Source organism: Mobula birostris, chromosome 9 (assembly GCF_030028105.1).
Source record: "Mobula birostris isolate sMobBir1 chromosome 9, sMobBir1.hap1, whole genome shotgun sequence".
In the NCBI taxonomy this organism is placed as follows: domain Eukaryota; kingdom Metazoa; phylum Chordata; class Chondrichthyes; order Myliobatiformes; family Myliobatidae; genus Mobula; species Mobula birostris.
Genome location: NC_092378.1, coordinates 439,655 through 463,364, shown reverse-complemented (window position 1 = coordinate 463,364; position 23,710 = coordinate 439,655). Strand labels below are relative to the sequence as shown.

Below are 23,710 nucleotides of genomic sequence, written 5' to 3'. Positions count from 1 at the left end.
TGGGAAGGCCTTGGCGAGTAGGGTAAAGGAAAACCCCAAGGCATTCTTCAATTATGTGAAGAAAAAAAGGATGACAGGAGTGAAGGTAGGACCGATTAGAGATAAAGGTGGGAAGATGTGCCTGGAGGCTGTGGAAGTGAGCGAGGTCCTCAATGAATACTTCTCTTCGGTATTCACCAATGAGAGGGAACTTGATACTGGTGAGGACAATATGAGTGAGGTTGATGTTCTGGAGCATGTTGATATTAAGGGAGAGGAGTTCTTGGAGTTGTTAAAATACATTAGGACAGATAGGTCCCCGGGTCCTGACAGAATATTCCCCAGGCTGCTCCACGAGGTGAGAAGAGATTGCTGAGCCTCTGGCTAGGATCTTTATGTCCTTGTTGTCCATGGGAATAGTACCGGAGGATTGGCGGGAGGCGAATGTTGTCCCCTTGTTCAAAAAAGGCAGTAGGGATAGTCTGGGTAATTATAGACCAGTGAGCCTTACGTCTGTGGTGGGAAAGCTGTTGGAAAAGATTCTTAGAGATGGGATCTATAGACATTTAGAGAATCATGGTCTGATCAGGGACAGTCAGTATGGCTTTGTGAAGAGCAGATCATGTCTAACAAGCCTGATAGAGTTCTTTGAGGAGATGACCAGGCATATAGATGAGGGTAGTGAAGTGGATGTGATCCATATGGATTTTAGTAAGGCATTTGTCAAGGTTCCACACGGTAGGCTTATTCAGAAAGTTAGAAGGCATGTGATCCAGGGAAGTTTGGCCAGGTGGATTCAGAATTGGCTTGCCTGCAGAAGGCAGAGGGTGGTGGTGGAGGGCGTACCTTCAGATTGGAGGATTGTGACTAGTGGTGTCCCACAAGGAGCTGTTCTAGGACGTCTACTTTTCGTGATTTTTATTAACAACGTGGATGTGGGGGTAGAAGGGTAGGTTGGCAAGTTTGCAGACGACACAAAGGTTGGTGGTGTTGTAGATAGTGTAGAGGATTGTCGAAGATTGCAGAGAGACATTAATAGGATGCAGAAGTGGGCTGAGAAGTGGCAGATGGAGTTCAACCCGGAGAAGTGTGAGGTGGTACACTTTGGAAGGACAAACTCCAAGGCAGAGTACAAAGTAAATGGCAGGATACTTGGTAGTGTGGAGGAGCAGAGGGATCTCGGGGTACATGTTCACAGATCCCTGAAAGTTGCCTCACAGGTGGATAGAGTAGTTAAGAAAGCTTATGGGGTGTTAGCTTTCATAAGTCGAGGGATAGAGTTTGAGTCACGATGTAATGATGCAGCTCTATAAAACTCTGGTTAGGCCACACTTGGAGTATTGTGTCCAGTTCTGGTTGCCTCACTATAGGAAGGATGTAGAAGCATTGGAAAGGGTACAGAGGAGATTTACCAGGATGCTGCCTGGTTTAGAAAGTATGCATTATGATCAGAGATTAAGGGAGCTAGGGCTTTACTCTTTGGAGAGAAGGAGGATGAGAGGAGACATGATAGAGGTGTACAAGATAATAAGAGGAATAGATAGAGTGGAGAGCCAGCGCCTCTTCCCCAGGGCACCACTGCTCAATACAAGAGGACATGGCTTTAAGGTAAGGGGTGGGAAGTTCAAGGGGGATACTAGAGGAAGGTTTTTTTACTCAGAGAGGGGTTGGTGCGTGGAATGCACTGCCTGAGTCAGTGGTGGAGGCAGATACACTAGTGAAGTTTAAGAGACCACTAGACAGGTACATGGAGGAATTTAAGGTGGGGGCTTATATGGGAGGCAGGGTTTGAGGGTCGGCACAACATTGTTGGCCGAAGGGCCTGTACTGTGCTGTACTATTCTATGTTGTTCTATGTAACAGAGGTCAAGTGTGTTATCTCCACAAGTGCTCACCTGGATGCGCTGACAAAACTTCGGAGAGACTTCCGTCAGCGATGCTCAATTAAGGTCACCGGCAACGATGAAGGCAGCCTGTGGGTGTGCCGCCTCCAGCGTGTTGATGGTCTCGTACAGTTCCTTGAGAGCCAGGTCAGTATCAGCTTGCGGCGGAATGTACACTGCTGTGATGATAACAACTGTGAACGCAGCGGTAGGGTGTGCACAGCAGCCCCAGGTATTCCAGGTCTGGGAAACAAAATAATTTGAAGGCATGCTCATTCTGGGGGTCACACCAAGCATTGTTGACCTTGAAGCACACCCCTCCTCTTTTACTCTTCCCAGAGAGGTTTTTTGACCTGTCCACTTGGAACAGGGAGAGCCCAGAGGGCTCAATAGCATGATCCGGTATTTCCTCTGTCAGCCAGGTCTCCACGAAGCACAAAACGTTGCACTCCTTTGTTTTCTGCTGGTAGGAGATTCTTGCTCTCAGTTTGCACAGCTTGTTGTCCAGGGACTGAACGTTAGCCAGGAGTACGCTAGGGAGCGGCAGTCGAGCTGCACGCCGTCTCAGCCTCACCAGGACACCGGCCCTTCTCCCTCACTTCCAACGCTTCTTCTGAGGTAGTGATGGTGTAAGAGGTGAGTCTCCCATGGATCGCACAAGCAGGGGTTCCCAGTGTTGGAAAGGTGGCACATAGTGGGTAAATACCATCTTTCTGATGTTCAGAAGGGTCAGTCTATCATTTCTGATGTGACTATCAGCTACTTGAACAGAAAATGCTAAGAAACTTGTAGAAATTAGTAGTATACTGTAGATTTGGAATGAAGCTCACAACACGGCCACCGTACGTGGCGCCATCTTGAGGAACGAATCAGTGCATGACTTTGTGGCCATTATGGTGACTTGGATATCAGAAGGGTAAGAATGGCTGATGAATGTTCCGAGGTTTAGATGTTTCAATAGGGACAGAGAGGGAGGAAAGGAGGTGGAGAAGGGACATTACTTATCAGTATCACAGCTGCAGAAAGGGTGGACACTGTGTGGGTAGAATCAGAAACTATATCGTTTGTATTCTACAGATCCACCCCCCCGCCCCAATAACAGAGCCACTGAGAGCAGAACAGGAGACAGATTTTGGAAAGCTGCAAAAATAACAGGGTTGTTGTCATGAGTGACTTCAACTTTCCAAATATTGACTGGAACCTCCTTAGTGCAAAAGGTTTATCAGAATAAAGGGTAAAGGTAACACGTGTAGGGAATAGAAACATAGAAACATAGAAAATAGGTGCAGGAGTAGGCCATTCGGCCCTTCGAGCCTGCACCGCCATTTATTATGATCATGGCTGATCATCCAACTCAGAACACCGCCCCAGCCTTCCCTCCATACCCCCTGACCCCCGTAGCCACAAGGGCCATATCTAACTCCCTCTTAAATATAGCCAATGAACTGGCCTCAACTGTTTCCTGTGGCAGAAAATTCCACAGATTCACCACTCTCTGTGTGAAGAAGTTTTTCCTAATCTCAGTCCTAAAAGGCTTCCCCTCTATCCTCAAACTGTGACCCCTCGTTCTGGACTTCCCCAACATCGGGAACAATCTTCCTGCATCTGGCCTTATACGTTTCAATCAGATCCCCCCTCAATCTTCTAAATTCCAACGAGTACAAGCCCAGTTCATCCATTCTTTCTTCATATGAAAGTCCTGCCATCCCAGGAATCAATCTGGTGAACCTTCTCTGTACTCCCTCTATGGCAAGGATGTCTTTCCTCAGATTAGGGGACCAAAACTGCACACAATACTCCAGGTGCGGTCTCATCAAGGCCTTGTACAACTGCAGTAGTACCTCCCTGCTCCTGTACTCAAATCCTCTCGCTATAAATGCCAGCATACCATTCGCCTTTTTCACCGCCTGCTGTACCTGCATGCCCACTTTCAATGACTGGTGTATAATGACACCCAGGTCACGTTGCACCTCCCCTTTTCCTAATCGGCCACCATTCAGATAATAATCTGTTTTCCTATTTTTGCCACCAAAGTGGATAACTTCACATTTATCCACATTAAATTGCATCTGCCATGAATTTGCCCACTCACCCAACCTATCCAAGTCACCCTGCATCCTCTTAGCATCCTCCTCACAGCTAACACTGCCACCCAGCTTTGTGTCATCCGCAAACTTGGAGATGCTGCATTTAATTCCCTCATCCAAGTCATTTATATATATTGTAAACAACTGGGGTCCCAGCACTGAGCCTTGCGGTACCCCACTAGTCACCGCCTGCCATTCTGAAAAGGTCCCGTTTATTCCCACTCTTTGCTTCCTGTCTGCTAACCAACTCTCCACCCACACCAATACCTTAACCCCAATACCGTGTGCTTTAAGTTTGCACACTAATCTCCTGTGTGGGACCTTGTCAAAAGCCTTCTGAAAATCCAAATATACCACATCCTCTGGTTCTCCCCTATCCACTTTACTAGTTACATCCTCAAAAAATTCTATGAGATTCGTCAGACATGATTTTCCTTTCACAAATCCATGCTGACTTTGTCCGATCATTTCACCACTTTCCAAATGTGCTGTTATCACATCCTTGATAACTGACTCCAGCAGTTTCCCCACCACCGATGTTAGGCTAACTGGTCTATAATTCCCCGGTTTCTCTCTCCCTCCTTTTTTAAAAAAGTGGAGTTACATTAGCCACCCTCCAATCCTCAGGAACTAGTCCAGAATCTAACGATATTGGTCTTCAAGAGATATTGAGGCCCTGGTTAGGGGTACAAAGAGGTGCATAGCTGGTAAGGCAAGGAAGAACAAATGATGTGTATGTGGAGTACAAGAACTGCAAGAGAACATTTAAGAAAAAAATCAGGAAGGCTAAAAGAAGGCGCAAAGTTACTCTAGCAGACAAGATGAAGGAGAATCCGAAGGGATTTTAGAGATATGTAAAGACAAAAGGGATTGCAAGGGACAAGATTGGTAATCTGGAAAACCGGAATGGTAATCCATGCGTAGAGTAAAAACAGATGTGGAGATCTTAAATGCATTCTTTGCATCTGTATCTACTCAGGAGATGAACACAGAATAGACAGAAGTGAGGCAAAGCAGCATCAACTTCATAGTCCCCGTACAGATTACCAAGAAGGAGGTGTTTGCTACCCTGAGGCAATGAGGGTGGATAATTCACCAGGGGCTGACAAGATGTTCCCTCAGACCCCAAGAGAGGCAAGTGCAGAAATTGCTAGGGCCCTGGCAGAGGTATTTAAAACATCTTCAGCGACAGGAGAAGTACCACAGGACTGAATGATAACCAGTCCTTTGTTCTGCTGTTTAAAAAAGGGTCAAAACAGAAACCAGAAAATTATAGGCCAGTAAGTCTGACCCAGAGCCTCCAACCTGATGGCATGAACATCGACTTCTCTAACTTCCGCTAATGCCCCACCTCCCCCTCGTACCCCATCTGTTACTTATTTTTATATACACATTCTTTCTCTCACTCTCCTTTTTCTCCCTCTGTCCCTCTGAATATACCCCTTGCCCATCCTCTGGGTCCCCCACCCCCCTTGTCTTTCTTCCCGGACCTCCTGTCCCATGATCCTCTCGTATCCCTTTTGCCTATCACCTGTCCAGCTCTTGGCTCCATCCCTCCCCCTCCTGTCTTCTCCTATCATTTTGGATCTCCCCCTCCCCCTCCAACTTTCAAATCCTTTACTCACTCTTCCTTCAGTTAGTCCTGACGAAGGGTCTCAGCCTGAAATGTCGACTGTACCTCTTCCTAGAGATGCTGCCTGGCCTGCTGTGTTCACCAGCAACTTTGATGTGTGTTGCTTGAATTTCCAGCATCTGCAGAATTCCTGTTGTTATGGTTTTATGGTTTTGTGCATGGCAGGTCATGTCTAACCAATCTTATTCTTGATTGGTCGGGGCATGAAGGGATACAGGGAGAAGGCAGGAGATTGGGGCTGAGAAGAAAATTGTATCAGCCACGATGGAATGGTGGAGCAGACTCAATGGGCCAAATGGCCTAATTCTGCTCCTATATCTTATGGTCTTATAGAGTTTTTCGAGGAAGTTACTAGGAAAGTTGATGAAAGTAAGGCAGTGAATACTGTCTACATGGACTCATGGACGTCAGTAAGGCATTTGACAAGGTCCTGCATGGGACGTTGGTCAAGAAGGTTCAGTCGTTTGGCATTCAAGATGAGATAGTCAAGTGGATTAGACATGGGCTTTGTGGGAGAAATGAGAGAGTGGTAGTAGATAACGATATAGCCATATAACAATTACAGCATGGAAACAGGTCATCTCAGCCCTTCCAGTCCGTGCCGAACTCTTACTCTCACCTAGTCCCACTAACCTGCACTCAGCCAATAACCCTCCATTCCTTTCCTGTCCATATAGCTGTCCAATTTAACTTTAAACGACAACGTCAAACCTGCCTCAACCACTTCTGCTGGAAGCTCGTTCCACACAGCTACCACTCTCTGAGTAAAGAAGTTCCCCCTCATGTTACCCCTAAACTTTTGACCTTTAACTCTCAACTCATGTCCTCTTGTCTGAATCTCCCCCACTCTCAATGAAAAAACCCTATCCATGTCAACTCTATCTATCCCCCTCATAATTTTAAATACCTCTTTCAAGTCCCCCCTCAACCTTCTACGTTCCAAAGAATAAAGACCCAACTTGTTCAACCTTTCTCTGTAACTCAGGAGATGAAACCCAGGCAACATTCTAGTAAATCTCCTCTGTACTTTCTCAATTTTATTGACATCTTTCCTATAATTCGGTGACCAGAACTGTGCACAATACGCCAAATTTGGCCTTACCAATGCCTTATACAATTTCAACGTTACATCCCAACTCCTATACTCAATGCTCTGATTAATAAAGGCCAGCAAACCAAAAGCTTTCTTCACTACCCTATCCACATGAGATTCCACCTTCAGGGAACTATGCACCATTATTCCTAGATCCATCTGTTCTACTGCATTCTTCAATGACCTACCATTTACCACATATGTCCTATTTTGATTAGTCCTACCAAAATGTAGCACCTCACATTTATCAGCATTAAACTCCATCTGCCATCTTTCAGCCCACTCTTCTAACTGGCCTAAATACCTCTGCAAGCTTTGAAAACCTGCTTCATCATCCACAGCTCCACCTATCTTAGTATCATCTGCATACTTACTCATCCAATTTACCACCCATCTTCAAGATCATTAATGTATATGACAATTAACATTGGACCCAGTACAGATCCCTGAGGCACACCACTAGTCACCATTCTCCAATCTGACAAACAGTTATCCACCACCACTCTCTGGCATCTCCCATCCAGCCACTGCTGAATCCATTTTACTACTTCAGTATTAATACCTAACGATTGAACCTTCCGAACCAACCTTCCATGTGGAACCTTATCAAAGGCCTTACTGAAGTCCATATAGACAACATCCACTCCTTTAACCTTGTCAACTTTCCTAGTAACCTCTTCAAAAATTTCAATAAGATTTGTCAAACATGACCTTCCACACACAAATCCATGTTGACTGTTCCTAATCAGACCCTGTCTATCCAGATAATTATATATACCATCTCTAAGAATACTTTCCATCAATTTACCCACCACTGACGTCAAACTCACAGGCCGAAGATTGCTAGGTTTACTCTTAGAACCCTTTTTAAACAATGGAACCACATGAGCAATACACCAATCCTCCGGCACCATCCCCGTTTCTAATGACATTTGAAATATTTCTGTCAGAGCCCCTGCTATTTTCTCACTAACTTCCCTCTTGTCCGGACCCAGAGATTTATCCACTTTTATATTCCTTAAAAGCGCCAGTACTTCCTCTTCTTTAATCATCATACTTTCCATAACTACCCTTCTTGCTTCCCTTACCTTACACAATTCAATATCCTTCTCCTTAATGAATACCGAAGAAAAGAAATTGTTCAAAATCTCCCCCATCTCTTTTGGCTCCACACATAGCTGTCCACTCTGATTCTCTAAGGGACCAATTTTATCCCTCACTATCCTTTTGCTATTAATATAACTGCAGAAACCCTTTGGATTTATTTTCACCTTACTTGCCAAAGCAGCCTCATATCTTCTTTTAGCTTTTCTAATTTCTTTCTTAGTCATAGTCATACTTTATTGATCCCGGGGGAAAATGGTTTTCGTTACAGTTGCACCATAAATAATAAATAGTAATAGAACCATAAATAGTTAAATAGTAATATGTAAATTTATGCCAGTAAATTATGAAATCAGTCCAGGACCAGCCTATCGGCTCAGGGTGTCTGACCCTCCAAGGGAGGAATTGTAAAGTTTGATGGCCACAGGCAGGAATGACTTCCTATGACACTCTGTGCTGCATCTCGGTAGAATGAGTCTCTGGCTGAATGTACTCCTGTGCCCACCCAGTACATTATGTAGTGGATGGGAGACATTGACCAAGATGGCATGCAACTTAGACAGCATCCTCTTTTCAGACACCACCATGAGAGAGTCCAGTTCCATCCCTACAACATCACTCGCCTTACGAATGAGTTTGTTGATTCTGTTGGTGTCTGCTACCCTCAGCCTGCTGTCCCAGCACACAACAGCAAACGTGATAGCACTGGCCACCACAGACTCGTAGAACATCCTCAGCATCGTCCGGCAGATGTTAAACGACTTCAGTCTCCTCAGGAAATAGAGACGGCTCTGACCCTTCTTGTAGACAGCCTCAGTGTTCTTAGACCAGTCCAGGTTATTGTCAATTCATATCCCCAGGTATTTGTAATCCTCCACCATGTCCACACTGACCCCCTGAATGGAAACAGGTATCACCGGTACCTTAGCTCTCCTCAGGTCTACCACTAGCTCCTTAGTCTTTTTCACATTAAGCTGCAGATAATTCTGCTCACACCATGTGACAAGGTTTCCTACTGTAGCCCTGTGCTCAGCCTCATCTCCCTTGCTGATGCATCCAACTATGGCAGAGTCATCAGAAAACTTCTGAAGATGACAAGACTCTGTGCAGTAGTTGAAGTCCGAGGTGTAAATGGTGAAGAGAAAGGGAGACAAGACAGTCCCCTGTGGAGACCCAGTGCTGCTGATCACTCTGTCGGACACACTTCCTAAGATTCTTTTTACATTCTTTATATTAGTCGAGCACCTCATTTACTCCAAGCTGCCTGTATTTATTGTAGATCCCTCTCTTTTTCCGAACCAAGTTTCCAATATTCCTTGAAAACCATGGCTCTCTCAAACTTTTAACCTTTCCTTTCAACCTAACAGGAACATAAAGATCCTGTACCCTCAAAATTTCAGCTAAATGAACTCCATTTCTCTATTACATACTTCCCATAAAATAAATTGTCCCAATCCACTCCTTCTAAATCCTTTCACATCTCCTCAAAGTTGGCCTTTCTCCAATCAAAAATCTCAACCCTGGGTCCAGTCCAATCCTTCTCCATAATTATATTGAAACTAATGGCATTGTAATCACTGGACCCAAAGTGCTACCCAACACATACCTCCTCTATCTCATTCCCTAACATTAGATCCAACACTGCCCCTTCTCTAGTAGGTACCTCTATGTATTGCTGCAAAAAACTATCCTGCCCACATTTTACAAACTCCAAACCATCCAGCCCTTTTACAGTATGGGCTTCCCAGTCTATGTGTGGAAAATTAAAATCTCCCACAATCACAACCTTATGCTTACTACAAATATCGACTATCTCCTTACACATTTACTCCTCCAATTCTCACTCCCCATTAGGTGGTCTATAATACACCCCTATAAGCGTCACTACACCTTTCCCATTCCTCATTCCACCCAAATAGCCTCCCTAGACGAGTCCTCTAATCTATCCTGCTAAAGCACCGCTGTTATATTTTCTCTGACAAGCAATGCAACTCCTCCTCCTCTTGCCTTTCCAGTTCTATCACACCTGAAGCAATGAAATCCAGGAATATTTAGTTGCTAATCACATCCCTCCTGCAACCATGTTTCACTAATACCTGCAACATCATACTTCCAGGTATCATTCCATGCTCTAAGCTCATCCACCTTTCCTACAATGCTCCTAGAATTAAATTAAATGCATTTAAGAAACTCTCCACCTCTTACTCTCTGTTTATTCCTAATGGAGCAAACAACTTTATCTTTTTCTTCCTTCTCCCCTACATCTTCGGTCTGAGTGCTCCGATTCTCTGTCCCCTGCCTATCCTCTCTCACACAGTCTACTAGCTTTCTCTATTTGTGAACTAACCTCCTCTCTCCTAGTCTCTTCAATTTGATTCCCACCCCTTAACCATTCTAGTTTATAGTCTCCTCAGTAGCCTTCGCAAACCGCCCCGCCAAGATTCAAGTGCAACCTGTCCTTTTTGTACAGGTCACATCTGCACCAAAAGAGGTCCCAATGATCCAGAAACCTGAATCCCTGCCCCCTGCTCCAATCCCTCAGCCATGCATTTATCCTCCACCTCATTCCATTCCTACGCTGTCACGTGGCACAGGCAGTAATCCTGAGATTACTACCTTTGCGGTCCTTCTTCTCAACTCCCTTCCTAACTCCCTATATTCTCCTTTCAGGACCTCTTCCCTTTTCCTACCTATGTCATTGGTACCTATATGTACCACGACCTCTAGCTCCTCACCCTCCCACTTCAGGATATCTTGGACGCGATCAGAAATATCCTGGACCCTGGCACCAGGAAGGCAAATTACCATCCTCTCTGATGTCAGAGAGATAGTTGTCTCTCTTACTGAAAACCTGTGACTGGTGGAGTGCCACAGGGATCGGTGCTGGGTCCTTTGTTGTTTGTCATCCATATGACTGGGTGATAATGTAATTGGGGGTGTAGTGGACAGTGAGGAAGGCTACCATGGCTAGCAGAGCGACCTGCATTGGCTAGAAAATTGGGCTGAAAAATGGCAGATGGAATATAATGTAGAGAAGTGTGAGATTTTGCACTTCAGTAGGACCAACAGGGTAAGTTTTACACAGAGAATGGTAAGACCTAACAGTGGTCACCTACCTACAAGAAAGATGTAAATAAGGTTGAAAGAGTGCAGAGAAAATGTAAAGGATGTTGCTGGGTCTGGAGGACCTGAGTTACAAGGAAACATTGAATAGGTTAGAACTCTAGCCACAAACTTCCATCCTGCCGAAGGGTTTCGGCCCAAAATGTTGACTGTACTTTTTTTCCATAGATGTTGCCTGGCCTGCTGAGTTCCTCCACCCTTTTGTGTGTGTTGCTCGGATTTCCAGCATCTGCAGATTTTCTCTTGTTATAGGTTAGGATTGTATTCTTTAGAACATAGAAGATTGAGAGGAGATTTGATAGAGATGTACAAAATTATGGGGGCGGCTGGTGGTGTAGTGGCATCAACACAGGACTTCAAGGCAGATGGTCCTGAGTTCAAACCCAGCCAGGTCCCAATTAGCGCAGAAGAAAGGCCTGACGATCTACTTCCGTATCTTTCCATGAAAACCCTATGGACACTTTGGTCCATGAGATCACAAAGAGTTGGACTCAGCATAACAACTGAATAACAACAAATAAAAAATTCTGAGGGGTATGCAAGCAGCCTTTTTCCACTGAGGTCTCACCCGTAACCTACAGCCAGAGGTCATAGGTTATGGGTGAAAGGTGAGAAGTTTAAGGAGAACTTGAGGGGAAACATGTTCACTCAGTTTTGTGAGAATGTGCAATGAGCTGCCAGCACAAGCGATCCAGGCGAGCTTGAATTCAACGTTTAAGAGAAGTATGGATAAGTACGTGGACAGTAGGGATATAGGGGGCTTTGGTCCCGGTGCAGATCAATGAGCGTAGGCAGTTCAAATAGTTTCAGCATGGACTAAATGGGCCAAAGGGCTTGTTAATGTGCTATACTTCTCTATGACTCTATCTTTAAATGTTTTATTTGAAATACAAACCATTGCCACATGCTTCCCTTGTTCTGTAGAAACCTGGCGTTCACTTTCCAGATCAGTCTTATTGGCCAGGAGAAGGATTAAAACTTCAGGACCTGCTTCTTCCTGTAAAAAAAAAAATTGACATTTGATACATAGCACACGTATAGAACCCAGACCAGGGGTTAAACTGTATCTAGTACACCAGGCATTATCTCACGACCAAAACCTTCACTACTTCCACACAGAGACTGCCCAGGCTACTGCACTTCCCAGCATTTTACAGAAGTAGCAGAAGACTAGAGGTTGGCAAATGTCACTCCACTCCATAAGATGGGACAGAAGCAAAAGAAACAAAATGATAGGCCACTAGCCAGATGTCAGAAGTTTTGATGACTTTGGAGTCCTTATTTAAGGATGAGGTTTCGGGGTACCTGGAGGCACATAATAAAATAAGCCAATGGCAGTACGGTTTCCTTAAGGGGAAATCTCGCCAGACAAATCTATTGGAATTCTTTGAAGAAATAGCAGGCAGAATAGACACAGGAGAGTAAGTGGATGTTAGATTCTTGGATTTTCAGAAAGCCTTTGACAAGGTGCCGCACACGAGTCTGCTTAATGTGGTGTTACAGGAAATATATTAGCATAAATATGGGATTGACTGACTGGCAGGAGGCAAAGAGTGGGAATAAAGAGAGCCTATTTATGGGTGTTATGTAATGGACTGCAGGCGACTGGGGAGCTTAAGGTAAAAGAACCCTTAAGAGCCATTGATCACAGTATGACTGAGTTCAACTTGAAATTTGATAGTGAGAAAGTAAAGTCTGATGTAGCAGTATTTCAGTGGAGTAAGAGAAGTTACAGTGATATGAGAGAGGAGTTGGCCAAAGTAAATTGGAAGGAGCTGCTGGCAGGGATGACAGCAGAGCAGCAAAGGTGTGTGTTTCTGGGTAAAATGAGGAAGGTGCAGGACACATGTTTTCCAAAAACGAAGATATACTCAAATGGCAAAAGACTACAACCGTGGCTGACAAGGGATGTCAAAGCTAATGTAAAAACAAAAGAGAGGGCAACAACAAAGCAAAAATTAGCAGGCAGATAGGGGGCTGGGAAGCTTTAAAACCCTACAGAGAGCAACTGAAAGAATCATTAGGAGGGGAAAAAATGAAATATGAAAGCAAGCTAGCAAACTATATCAAAGTGGATAGTAAATATTTTTTCGAATATGTAAAAAATAAGAGAGATGAAGGTGGATATAGGGCCACTAGAAAATGAGGCTGAAGAAATAATAATGGGGGACAAGGAGAGGTCTGATGAAATAAATGAGTATTTATTTAGAAGTGTGCCAGATGTTGCAGTGAGCGAGGGAAGAGAAGTGAGTGCGGTCATTATAACAAGGGAGAAGGTGCTCAAAAAACTGAAGGACCTAAGGGCACATAAGACACCGGGACCAGATGAACTGCACCCTACAGTTCTGAAGAGGTAGCAGTAGAGATTGTGGTGGTATTAGAAATGATCTTTCAAAAATCATTGGACTCTGGCATAGTGCCAGAGGACTGGAAAACTGCAAATGTCACTCCACTCTTTGAGAAAGGTGGAAGGCAGCAGAAAGGAAATTATAGGCCAGTCTGACCTCAGTGGTTGGAAAGATGTTGGAGTCAATTGTTAAGGAGGAGGTGATGGAGTACTTGGTGACACAAGGCAAGATAGTACAAAGTCAGCAAGGTTTCCTTAAGGGAAAATCCTGTCTGACAAACCTGTTGGAATTCTTTAAGGCGATTACAAGTAGGATAGATAAAGGGGATGCAGTTGATGTTACATATTTTGACTTTCAGAAGGCCTTTGACAAGGTGCCACACGAGGCTGCTTACCAAGTTAAGAGCCCATAGTATTACAGGAAAGCTGCTGGCATGTTTAGACCATTGGCTGATTGGTAGGAGCAGTGAGCAGGAATAAAAGGATCTTTTTCTGGTTGGCTGCCAGTGACGAGTGGTGTTCCACTGGGGTCAGTATTGGGACAACTTCTTTTTACGCTGTATATAAATGATTTAGATGATGGAATAGGCAATTACCAAGTTTGCAGATCATATGAAGATTGGTGGAGGGGTGGGTAGTGTTGAGAAAAAAGGTAGGATACAGAAGATCTTAGACAGATTAGGAGAATGGGGAAGAGAGTGGCAAATTAAACGGGGCACGACTGTGCAAGCACGTGTAAGTCGGACCATGAGGCGGCTGGAGTAGTTAAAAGAGAACAGATTAATGGAGCGGGCAACGTTGTAGTGGGCGACAGAGTAGAGGGAGACAGAGTAGGAAGGCTTTGGCTCCTGAGGCTTCAGCGAGCAGAGGCTGAGGAAGAGCTTCACTCCAAGTGAGGTAAGGCCGGGTAAATTCCTTTAATAAATCTAATTACCTTAAGAGTAGGTAATGAAGGCAGCAGTTAAGGCAGCTGAGTGCTCCGTTTGCAGGACGTGGGAAGTCAGGGCGAGCACAATCGTCCCTGATGACTACACCTGCGAAAGGTGCATCCAGCTGCAGCTCCTGACAAACCGAGTTAGGGAACTGGAGCTGGAGCTGGATGAACTTCGGATCATTCGGGAGGCAGAGGCAGAAATAAACAGGAGTTACAGGGAGATAGTCACCACTAAGAGTCAGGAGACAGGTAGCTGGGTGACTGTCAGGAGAGGGAAGGGGAATAGACAGAATGAGCAGAGTACCCCTGTGGCCATTCCCACCAATAATAAGTACTTCGTTTTGGATACTGTTGATGAGGACGACCTGCCAGGGACAAGTTGCAGTGGTTGCGTCTCTGGCACCGAGATGGGACCCTCAGCTCAGAAGGGAAGGAGGGAAAAGAGGAGAGCAGTAGTGATAGGGGATTCGATAGTTAGGGGGACAGATAAGAGTTTCTGTGGAAGAGATCGAGAATCCCAGATGGTCTGTTACATCGCTGGTACGAAGGTCCGCGATATCTCGGATCGAGTTCGCAGTATTTTCAAGAGGGAGGGTGAGCAGCCGGATGTTGTGATCCATGTAGGGACCAATGACGTGGGTAGGAAGAGTGAGGAGGTCCTGAAAGGTGAGTTTAGGGAGTTAGGCGCCAAGTTAAAGGACAGGACCTCCAGGATAGCAATCTCAGGATTGCTACCAGTGCCACATGCAGGCAGGTTTAGAAATAGTAAGATAGCGCAGATCAACACGTGGCTGAAGGCATGGTGCAGGAGGGAGGGCTTCAGATTTATAGATAATTGGGCAGTTTTCCAGGGAAGGTGGGGCCTGTTCCGGCAGGACGGTCTACATCTGAACTGGAGGGAGACAAATATTCTTCCAGGTAGGTTTGGTAGAGAGGCTCCGGTGGATTTAAACTAGATACGAGGGGGGAGGGGAACCAGAGTGTAGGAACAGATGTAGGGAAGAAGGAAGAAAAAGAAAAGAGTAAAGTTGTTTGCACCGTTAGTGATAAACAGAGAGTAAGAGGTAGAAAATTTCTTAAATGCATTTATTTTAATGCTAGAAGCATTATAAGAAAGGTGGAGGAGCTTAAAGCATGGATTGATACCTGGAAGTATGATGTGGTAGCTATTAGTGAAACATGGTTACAAGAGGGGTGTGATTGGCAACTAAATATTCCTGGATTTAATTGCTTCTGGTGTGACAGAATCAGAGGAACAAGAGGGGGAGGTGTTGCATTGCTTGTCAGAGAAAATATTACAGCGGTGCTCTGGCAGGATAGATTAGAGGACTCGTCTAGGGAGGCTATTTGGGTGGAATTGAGGAATGGGAAAGGTGTAATAACACTTATGGGGGTGTATTATAGACCACCTAATGGGGAGTGAGAATTGGAGGAGCAAATTTGTAAGGAGATAGCAGATATTTGTAGTAAGCATAAGGTTGTGATTGTGGGAGATTTTAATTTTCCACACATAGACTGGGAAGCCCATACTATAAAAGGGATGGATGGCTTGGAGTTTGTAAAATGTGTGCAGGATAGTTTTTTGCAGCAATACATAGAGGTACCAACTAGAGAAGGGGCAGTGTTGGATCTCCTGTTAGGGAATGAGATAGGTCAGGTGATGGAGGTTTGCGTTGGGGAGCACTTCGGGTCCAGTGATCACAATGCTATTAGTTTCAATATAGTTATGGAGAAGGATAGGTCTGGACCCAGGGTTGAGATTTTTGATTGGAGGAAGGCTAACTTCGAGGAGATGCGAAAGGATTTAGAAGGAATGGATTGGGGCAATTTGTTTTATGGGAAGAATGTAATTGAGAAATGGAAGCCATTTAAATGTGAAATTTTGAGAGTACAGAATCTTTATGTTCCTGTTAGGTTGAAAGGAAAGGTTAAAAGTTTGAGAGAGCCATGATTTTCAAGGGATATTGGAAACTTGGTTCGGAAAAAAAGAGATATCTACAATAAATATAGGCAGCATGGAGTAAATAAGGTGCTCGAGGAATATAAAGAATGTAAAAAGAATCTTAAGAAAGAAATTAGAAAAGCTAAAAGAAGATATGAGGTTGCTTTGGCAAGTAAGGTGAAAATAAATCCAGAGGGTTTCTATAGTTATATTAATAGCAAAAGGATAGTGAGGAATAAAATTGTCCCCTTAAAGAATCAGAGTGGACAGCTATGTGTGGAGCCAAAAGAGACGGGGGAGATTTTGAACAATTTCTTTTCTTCGGTATTCATTAAGGAGAAGGATATTGAATTGTGTAAGGTAAGGGAAACAGGTAGGGAAGTTATGGAAACTATGATGACTAAAGAATAGGAAGTACTGGAGCTTTTAAGAAATATAAAAGTGGATAAGTCTCCAGATCCTGGCAGGATATTCCCTAGGACCTTGAGGGAAGTTAGTGTGGAAATAGCAGGGGGTCTGACAGAAATATTTCAAATGTCATTAGAAACGGGGATGGTGTCAGAGGATTGGCGTATTGCTCATGTTGTTCCATTGTTTAAAAAAGGTTCTAAGAGTAAACCTAGCAATCTTCGGCCTGTGAGTTTGACGTCAGTGGTGGGTAAATTGATGGAAAGTATTCTTAGAGATGGTATATATAATTATCCGGATAGACAGGGTCTGATTAGGAACAGTCAACATGGATTTGTGCGTGGAAGATCATGTTTGACAAATCTTATCGAATTTTTTGAAGAGGTTAGTAGGAAAGCTGACGAGGGTAAAGCGGTGGATGTTGTCTATATGGACTTCAGTAAGGCCTTTGACAAGGTCCCACACGGAAAGTTGGTTAGGAAGATTCAATCATTAGGTATTAATATTGAAGTAGTAAAATGGATTCAACAGTGGCTGGATGGGAGGCGCCAGAGAGTGGTGCTGGATAACTGTTTGTCAGTTTGGAGGCCGGTGACTAGTGGTGTGCCTCAGGGATCTGTACTGCGTTCAATGTTATTTGTCATATACATTAATGATCTGGATGATGGGGTGGTAAATTGGATGAGTAAGTATGCAAATAATACTAAGATAGGTGGAGTTGTGGATAACGAAGTAGGTTTTCAAAGCTTGTAGAGAGATTTAAGTCAGTTAGAAGAGTGGGCTGAAAGATGGCAGATGGAGTTTAATGCTGATAAATGTGAGGTGCTACATTTTGGTAGGACTAATCAAAATAGGACATACATGGTAAATGGTAGGGCATTGAAGAGTGCAGTAGAACAGAGGGATTTAGGAATAATGGTGCATAGTTCCCTGAAGGTGGAATCTCATGTGGATTGGGTGGTGAAGAAAGCTTTTGGTATGCTGGCCTTTATAAATCAGAGAATTCAGTATAGGAGTTGGGATGTAATGTTGAAATTGTACAAGGCATTGGTGAGGCCAAATTTCGAGTATTGTGTACAGTTTTGGTCACTGAATTATAGGAAAGATGTCAACAAAATAGAGAGAGTACAGAGAAGATTTACTAGAATGTTACCTGGGTTTCATCACCTAAGTTACAGGGAAAGGTTGAACAAGTTGGGTCTTTATTCTTTGGAACGTAGAAGGTTGAGGGTAGACTTGATAGAGGTATATAAAATTATGAGGGGGATAGATAGAGTTGACGTGGATAGGGTTTTTCCATTGAGAGCGGGGGAGATTCAAACAAGAGGACATGAGTTGAGAATTAAAGGCAAAAGTTTAGGGGTAACATGAGGGAGAACTTCTTTACTCAGAGAGTGGTAGCTGTGTGGAACGAGCTTCCAGCAGAAGTGGTTGGGGCAGGTTCGATGTTGTTGTTTAAAGTTAAATTGGACAGCTATATGGACAGGAAAGGAATGGAGGGTTATGGGCTGAGTGCAGGTTGGTGGGACTAGGTGAGAGTAAGAGTTCGGTACGGACTAGAAGGGCCAAGATGACCTGTTTCCGTGCTGTAATTGTTATATGGTTAAATGAAATACAATGTTGGAAAATACATGGTCATGCACGTTGGTAGTAGAAATAAATGTGCAGACTATTTTCTAACCAGAGAATAATCCAAAAAATATGAGATGCAAAGGGACTTGTGCAGAACACCCTAAAGGTTAGCTTGCAGGTTGAGTCAGTTTTGAGGAAGGCAAATGCGAGGTTAACTTTCATCACAAGAGGTCTTGAGTACAAGAGCAAAGATGTGATGCTATGGCTATATAAAGCACTGGTGAGGCCTCACCTTGAGTATTGTGAACAGTTTTAAGCCCCTCGACTTAGAAAGGATGTGCTGGCATTGGAGAGGTTCCAGAGGAGGTTCACAAGGTTGATTCCAGGAATGAAAAGGTTATCATATGAGAAACATTTGATGGCTCTGGGTCTGTACTTGCTGGAATTTGGAAGGATGAGGGGGGATCTCATTGAAACTTTTCGAATGTTGAAAGTCCTAGACAAAGTAGATGTGGAAAGAATGTTCCCCATGCTGGGGGAGTCAAGGACAAGAGGACACAGCCTCAGGTTAAAGGGGCATTCATTTAAAACAGAGATGTAGAGAAATTTCTTTAGCCAGAGGGTGGTGAATTTGTGGAATTTGTTACAGGCATCTGCTGTGGCCAGGTTATTGAAAGTATTTAAGGCAGAGATTGATAGGTTCTTGACTGGACACGGCATCAAAGGTTACAGGGAGAAGGCCAGGAAATGAGATTGAGGAGGGCAAAAAAGGATCAGCCATGATTGAATGGTTGAGGAGAGTTGATGGGTCAAATGGCCTAATTCTGCACTTGTGACTTATGGTCTATTCTAGTTGGCTGCCGATGACTAATGGTTTTCCGCAGGAGTCAGTATTGGCACAACTTCTTTACATATTATATGTCAATAACTTGGATGACAGAATTAGGCAATAGACAATAGGTGCAGGAGTAGGCCATTTGGCCCTTCGAGCCAGCACCGCCATTCACTATGATCATGGCTGATCATCCACAATCAGTACCCCGTTCCTGCCTTATCCCCATATCCCTTGACTCTGCTATCATTAAGAGCTCTATCTAACTCTTTCTTGAAAGCATCCACAGAATTGGCCTCCACTGCCTTCTGAGGCAGAGCATTCAACAGATCCACAACCCTCTGGGTGAAAAAGTTTTTCCTCAACTCTGTTCTAAATGGCCTACCTCTTATTATCAAATTGTGGCCTCTGGTTCTGGATTCCCCCAACATTGGAAACATGTTTCCTGCCTCTAGCGTGTCCAATCCCTTAATAATCTTATATGTTTCAATCAGATTCCCTCTCATCCTTCTAAATTCCGGCGTATACTCTCATCCTTCTAAATTCCAGTGTATACAAGCCTAGTCGCTCCAATCTTGCAACATATGACAGTCCCGACAACCCGGGAATTAACCTCATGAACCTCTGCTGCACTCCCTCAATAGCAAGAATATCCTTCCTCAAATTTGGAGACCAAAACTGTACACAATACTCCAAGTGTGGTCTCACCAGGGCCCTGTACAACTGCAGAAGGACCTCTTTGCTCCTATACTCAACTCCCCTTGTTATGAATTGGTGGCTTTGTAACCAAGCTTGCAGCGGGTACAGAGATGGCTGGGAGGGCAGGTAGTGTTGAGGAAGCAGAGTGTCTGCAGAAGGACTTAGACAGATTGGGAAAACGGGTAAAGAAGAGGCAGATAGAATTCAGTGTAGGGAAGCGTATGGTCATGCACAGAAGCAGTAAAGGCATAAACTATTGACTTAATGGGGAGAACATTCTAAACTCGGAAATGCAAAGGGTCTTGGGAGTACTCATGCAGGATTCCCTAAAGTTTAATTTGCAGCTTGAGTCAGTGGTGAGGAAGGCAAATACAATTTTATCATCCATTTCAACAGGACTAGAATATAAAAGCAAGGATAAAATGCTGATGTTTCATGAGGAATTGATTGGACGACACCTAGAGTGGGTCCCTTATCTAAGAAAGGATACACTGGCATTGTACTGGGTCCAAGAGAGGTTCATGAGAATAATCCTGGGGATAAAATAGTTAACGTAGCAAGATAACATATTGATGACCCTGGACCTATTCTTAATAGAAACATAGAAACAGAGAAAAACCTACAGCACAATACAGGCCCTTCAGCCCACATAGTTGTGCTGAACATGTCCCTATCTTAGAAATTACTAGGCTTACCCATAGGCCTCTATTTTTGTAAGCTCCACGTACCTATCCAAAAGACCCTATCGTATCTGCCTCCACCACCATTGCTGGCAGCCCATTCCACGCACTCACCACTCTCTGCGTAAAAAACTTACCCCTGACATCACCTCTGTACCTTCTCCCCAGCATCTTAAACCTGTGTCCTCTTGTGGCAATCATTTCAGCCCTGGGAAAAAGCCTCTGATTATCCACACAATCAGTGCCTCTCATCATCTTATACACCTCTATCAGATCACCTCTCATCCTCCGTCGCTCCAAGGAGAAAAGGCCGAGTTCACTCAACCTGCTTTCATAAGGTATGCTCCCCAATCCAGGCAACATCCTTGTAAATCTCCTCTACACCCTTTCTATGGCTTCCACGTCCTTCCTGTAGTGAGGCGACCAGAACTGAGCACAGTACTCCAAGTGAGGTCTGACCAGGGTCCTATATAGCTGCAACATTACCTCTCGGCTCCTAAACTCAATCCCACGATTGACGAAGGCCAATACACCGTACGCCTTCTTAACCACAGAGTCAAGCCGCGTAGCAACTTTGAGTGTCCTGTGGTCGGACCCCAAGATCCCTCTGATCCTCCACACTGCCAGGAGACTTAGCATTAATACTATATTCTAACATCATATTTGACCTACCAAAATAAACCACTTCACACTTATCCACCTGCCACGTCTCAGCCCAGTTTTGCATCCTATCAATGTCCCGCTGTAACCTCTGACATCTCTCCACTCTATCCACAACACCCCCGACCTATGTGTCATCAGCAAACTTACTAACACATCCCTCCACTTACTCATCCAGGTCATTTATAAAAATCATGAAGAGTAAGGGTCCCAGAACAGATCCCTGAGGCACACCACTGGTCACCGACCTCCATGCAGAATATGACCCGTCTACAACCACTCTTTGTCTTCTGTGGGCAAGCCAGTTCTGGATCCACAAAGCAATGTCCCCTTGGATCCCATGCCTCCTTACTTTCTCAATAAGCCTTGCATGGGGTACCTTATCAAATGCCTTGCTGAAATCCATATACACTACATCTACTGCTCTACCTTCATCAGTTTGTTTAGTCACATCCTCAAAAAGTTCAGTCAGGCTTGTAAGGCACGACCTGCCCTTGACAAAGCCATGCTGACTATTCCTAATCATATTATGCCTCTCCAAATGTTCATAAATCTTGCCTCTCAGGATCTTCTCCATCAGCTGACCAACTACTGAGGTAAGACTCACTGGTCTATAATTTCCTGGGCTATCTCTCCATTTCCTCATCCAATGTCAGAGGTTATGCGGAGAAAGCAGAAGAATGGGGTTCAGAGAGATACTAAATCAGCTACGATGGAATGGCAAATCAGATTCAATGAACTAAATAGTGTAGTTCTCCTCTTATCCTAAATTAATTTGGCAGGGAGATGGAAACTGGAGTGATAGGGCTGAGGACGGGGTAGTTGGTTTACAAACAGAGGCAGTGTGTAGTGAGACTGCCAGCAAGGAGAGGCTGATGACAGGGTAAAACTGCAGTGTGCAGGATGAATTGCAATGTAAAAAGGAGGACAAAATCAAAAAGTGTGATGACTTCAGGACTGAAGATGTTATATTTGAGTGTGCGCAGTATACGGAATAAGGTACATGAACCTGGGCATCACTGAATCATGGCTGAAAGAAGATTATAGTCAGAAATTAACATCCAAGGATACACATTGTACCAAAAGAACAGGCAGGTGGCAGAGGGGGTGGGGTGGCTCTGTTGGTAGAAAGCGAAATCAAACCATTGGAAAGACATGGCATGGGACCGGAAGATGTAGGGCATGAGTGAAAGAACCCTGATGGGAGTTATATGCAGACCTCCAAACAGTCGCAACCTGGCTGTGCTTTTGATGTACATAAGCCGAGGTCTTCCTCTAGGTTTACTCCCCTCAATCTTTCCAGAGAGTATAAGTTTTTCTAGTTCATCCTTCCGCATGATGTGCCCTAGGAATCTGAGTTGTCTTTCTCTTATTGTTGGTATAAGCGATCAAACTGCTTGGGCTCTTCTGAGAACTTCTTCATTTGATGTGTGCGTGGTCCATGATATTTTTAACATTCTCCTGTAGAACCATAATGCTGCTGCTTCTAGTCTCTTTTCCATTGCTGCAGAAATGGTCCAGCATTCACTTCCATAAGTCAGGATAGAATAAATGTAGCACTGCAGTATTCTGTTTTTAGTGTGCGTGCTCATCTTTCTGTCTGTTAATATGGTCTTCATTTTTTGGAAAGCTTCTTTCGCCATTGCTATTCTGTATTTGATATCTGTGTCGCACCTGCCATTACTTGTAACTAGGCTGCCAAGATATTTGAATTTGTTGACTTGTTTGATGTTTGTATTTCCGATCTTGATCACACATTGTGGGATGTTTGTCTTTCTGGAGATGACCATGCTTTCTGTCTTCCTGGTGTCGATTGAGAGGCCTCTGCGATTACTTTCTGCTGCCACTATAGTGAGTAGTTCTTGAAGTTTTCTTTCCAAATCAGCTACGATGTCATCAGCATACCTGATGTTATTTATATTATGGCCTCCGATTGTGAATCCTTTGATGTCTTTGATACTTCTCAAGATATTTTCACTATACCAGGTTGAATAAGTCTGGTGAAAGGACACAACATTGCCTGACTCCTCTCATGATTTTCACATACTCACTCACTTCTCCTTCTATTCTGATGGATGCTGCCTGGTCCCAGTATAAGTTTCTTAAGAAATGTATATCTTTCCCATCTATGTCAAGATCTTGAAACATTTCCAGATCTTGCTGTCTGACAATGTCAAAAGCTTTTGTATAGTCAATGAAACATAGGTAGATGTCTTTTTTTTTTTAATACACAAATAGACTGGGAAAATTAGGTTGGTGCTGGATCCCAAGAAGGTTGTGGTTGAGCCCACTAGGGGATCAGCTATTCTGGACTGGGTGTTGTACAATGAACCAGAATTGATCGCAGAGCTTAAGGTAAAGGAACCCTTAGGGACCAGTGATCATAATATGATAGAATTCACCCTACAATTTGAGAAAGAGAAGCTAAAGTCAAATGTATCAGTATTATAGTGGAATCAAGTGGGATTACAGAGGCATGATAGAGGAGTTGACCAATATTGATTGGAACAGACCACTGGCAGCGATGACAGCAGAACAGCAATGGGTGGAATTTTGGATGCAATTCGGAAGCCATAGGATAGATACATCCCAAAGAAGAAGTATTCTAAAGGCAAGATGAATCAACAATGGCTGGCAAGAGAAGTCAGAGCCAGCATAAAAGAGAGGGCATATAATAGGGCAAAAATTAGTGGTAAGGTACAGGATAGGGAAGCTTTTAAAAAATGGACAGAAG

The 23,710-nt window shown here is 44.0% G+C and overlaps 1 protein-coding gene across 1 annotated transcript in view; it reads right to left on the bottom strand.

Annotated features, from left to right (window-relative positions):
- Positions 1–23,710, bottom strand: part of cracr2aa (calcium release activated channel regulator 2Aa) — a 159,689-nt gene that overhangs the window by 26,117 nt on the left and 109,862 nt on the right. Inside the window, exon 16 of the mRNA XM_072269306.1 lies at positions 11,798–11,899. Coding sequence (XP_072125407.1) covers positions 11,798–11,899 — 102 coding nt within the window. The remainder of the gene's footprint in view (positions 1–11,797; positions 11,900–23,710) is intronic.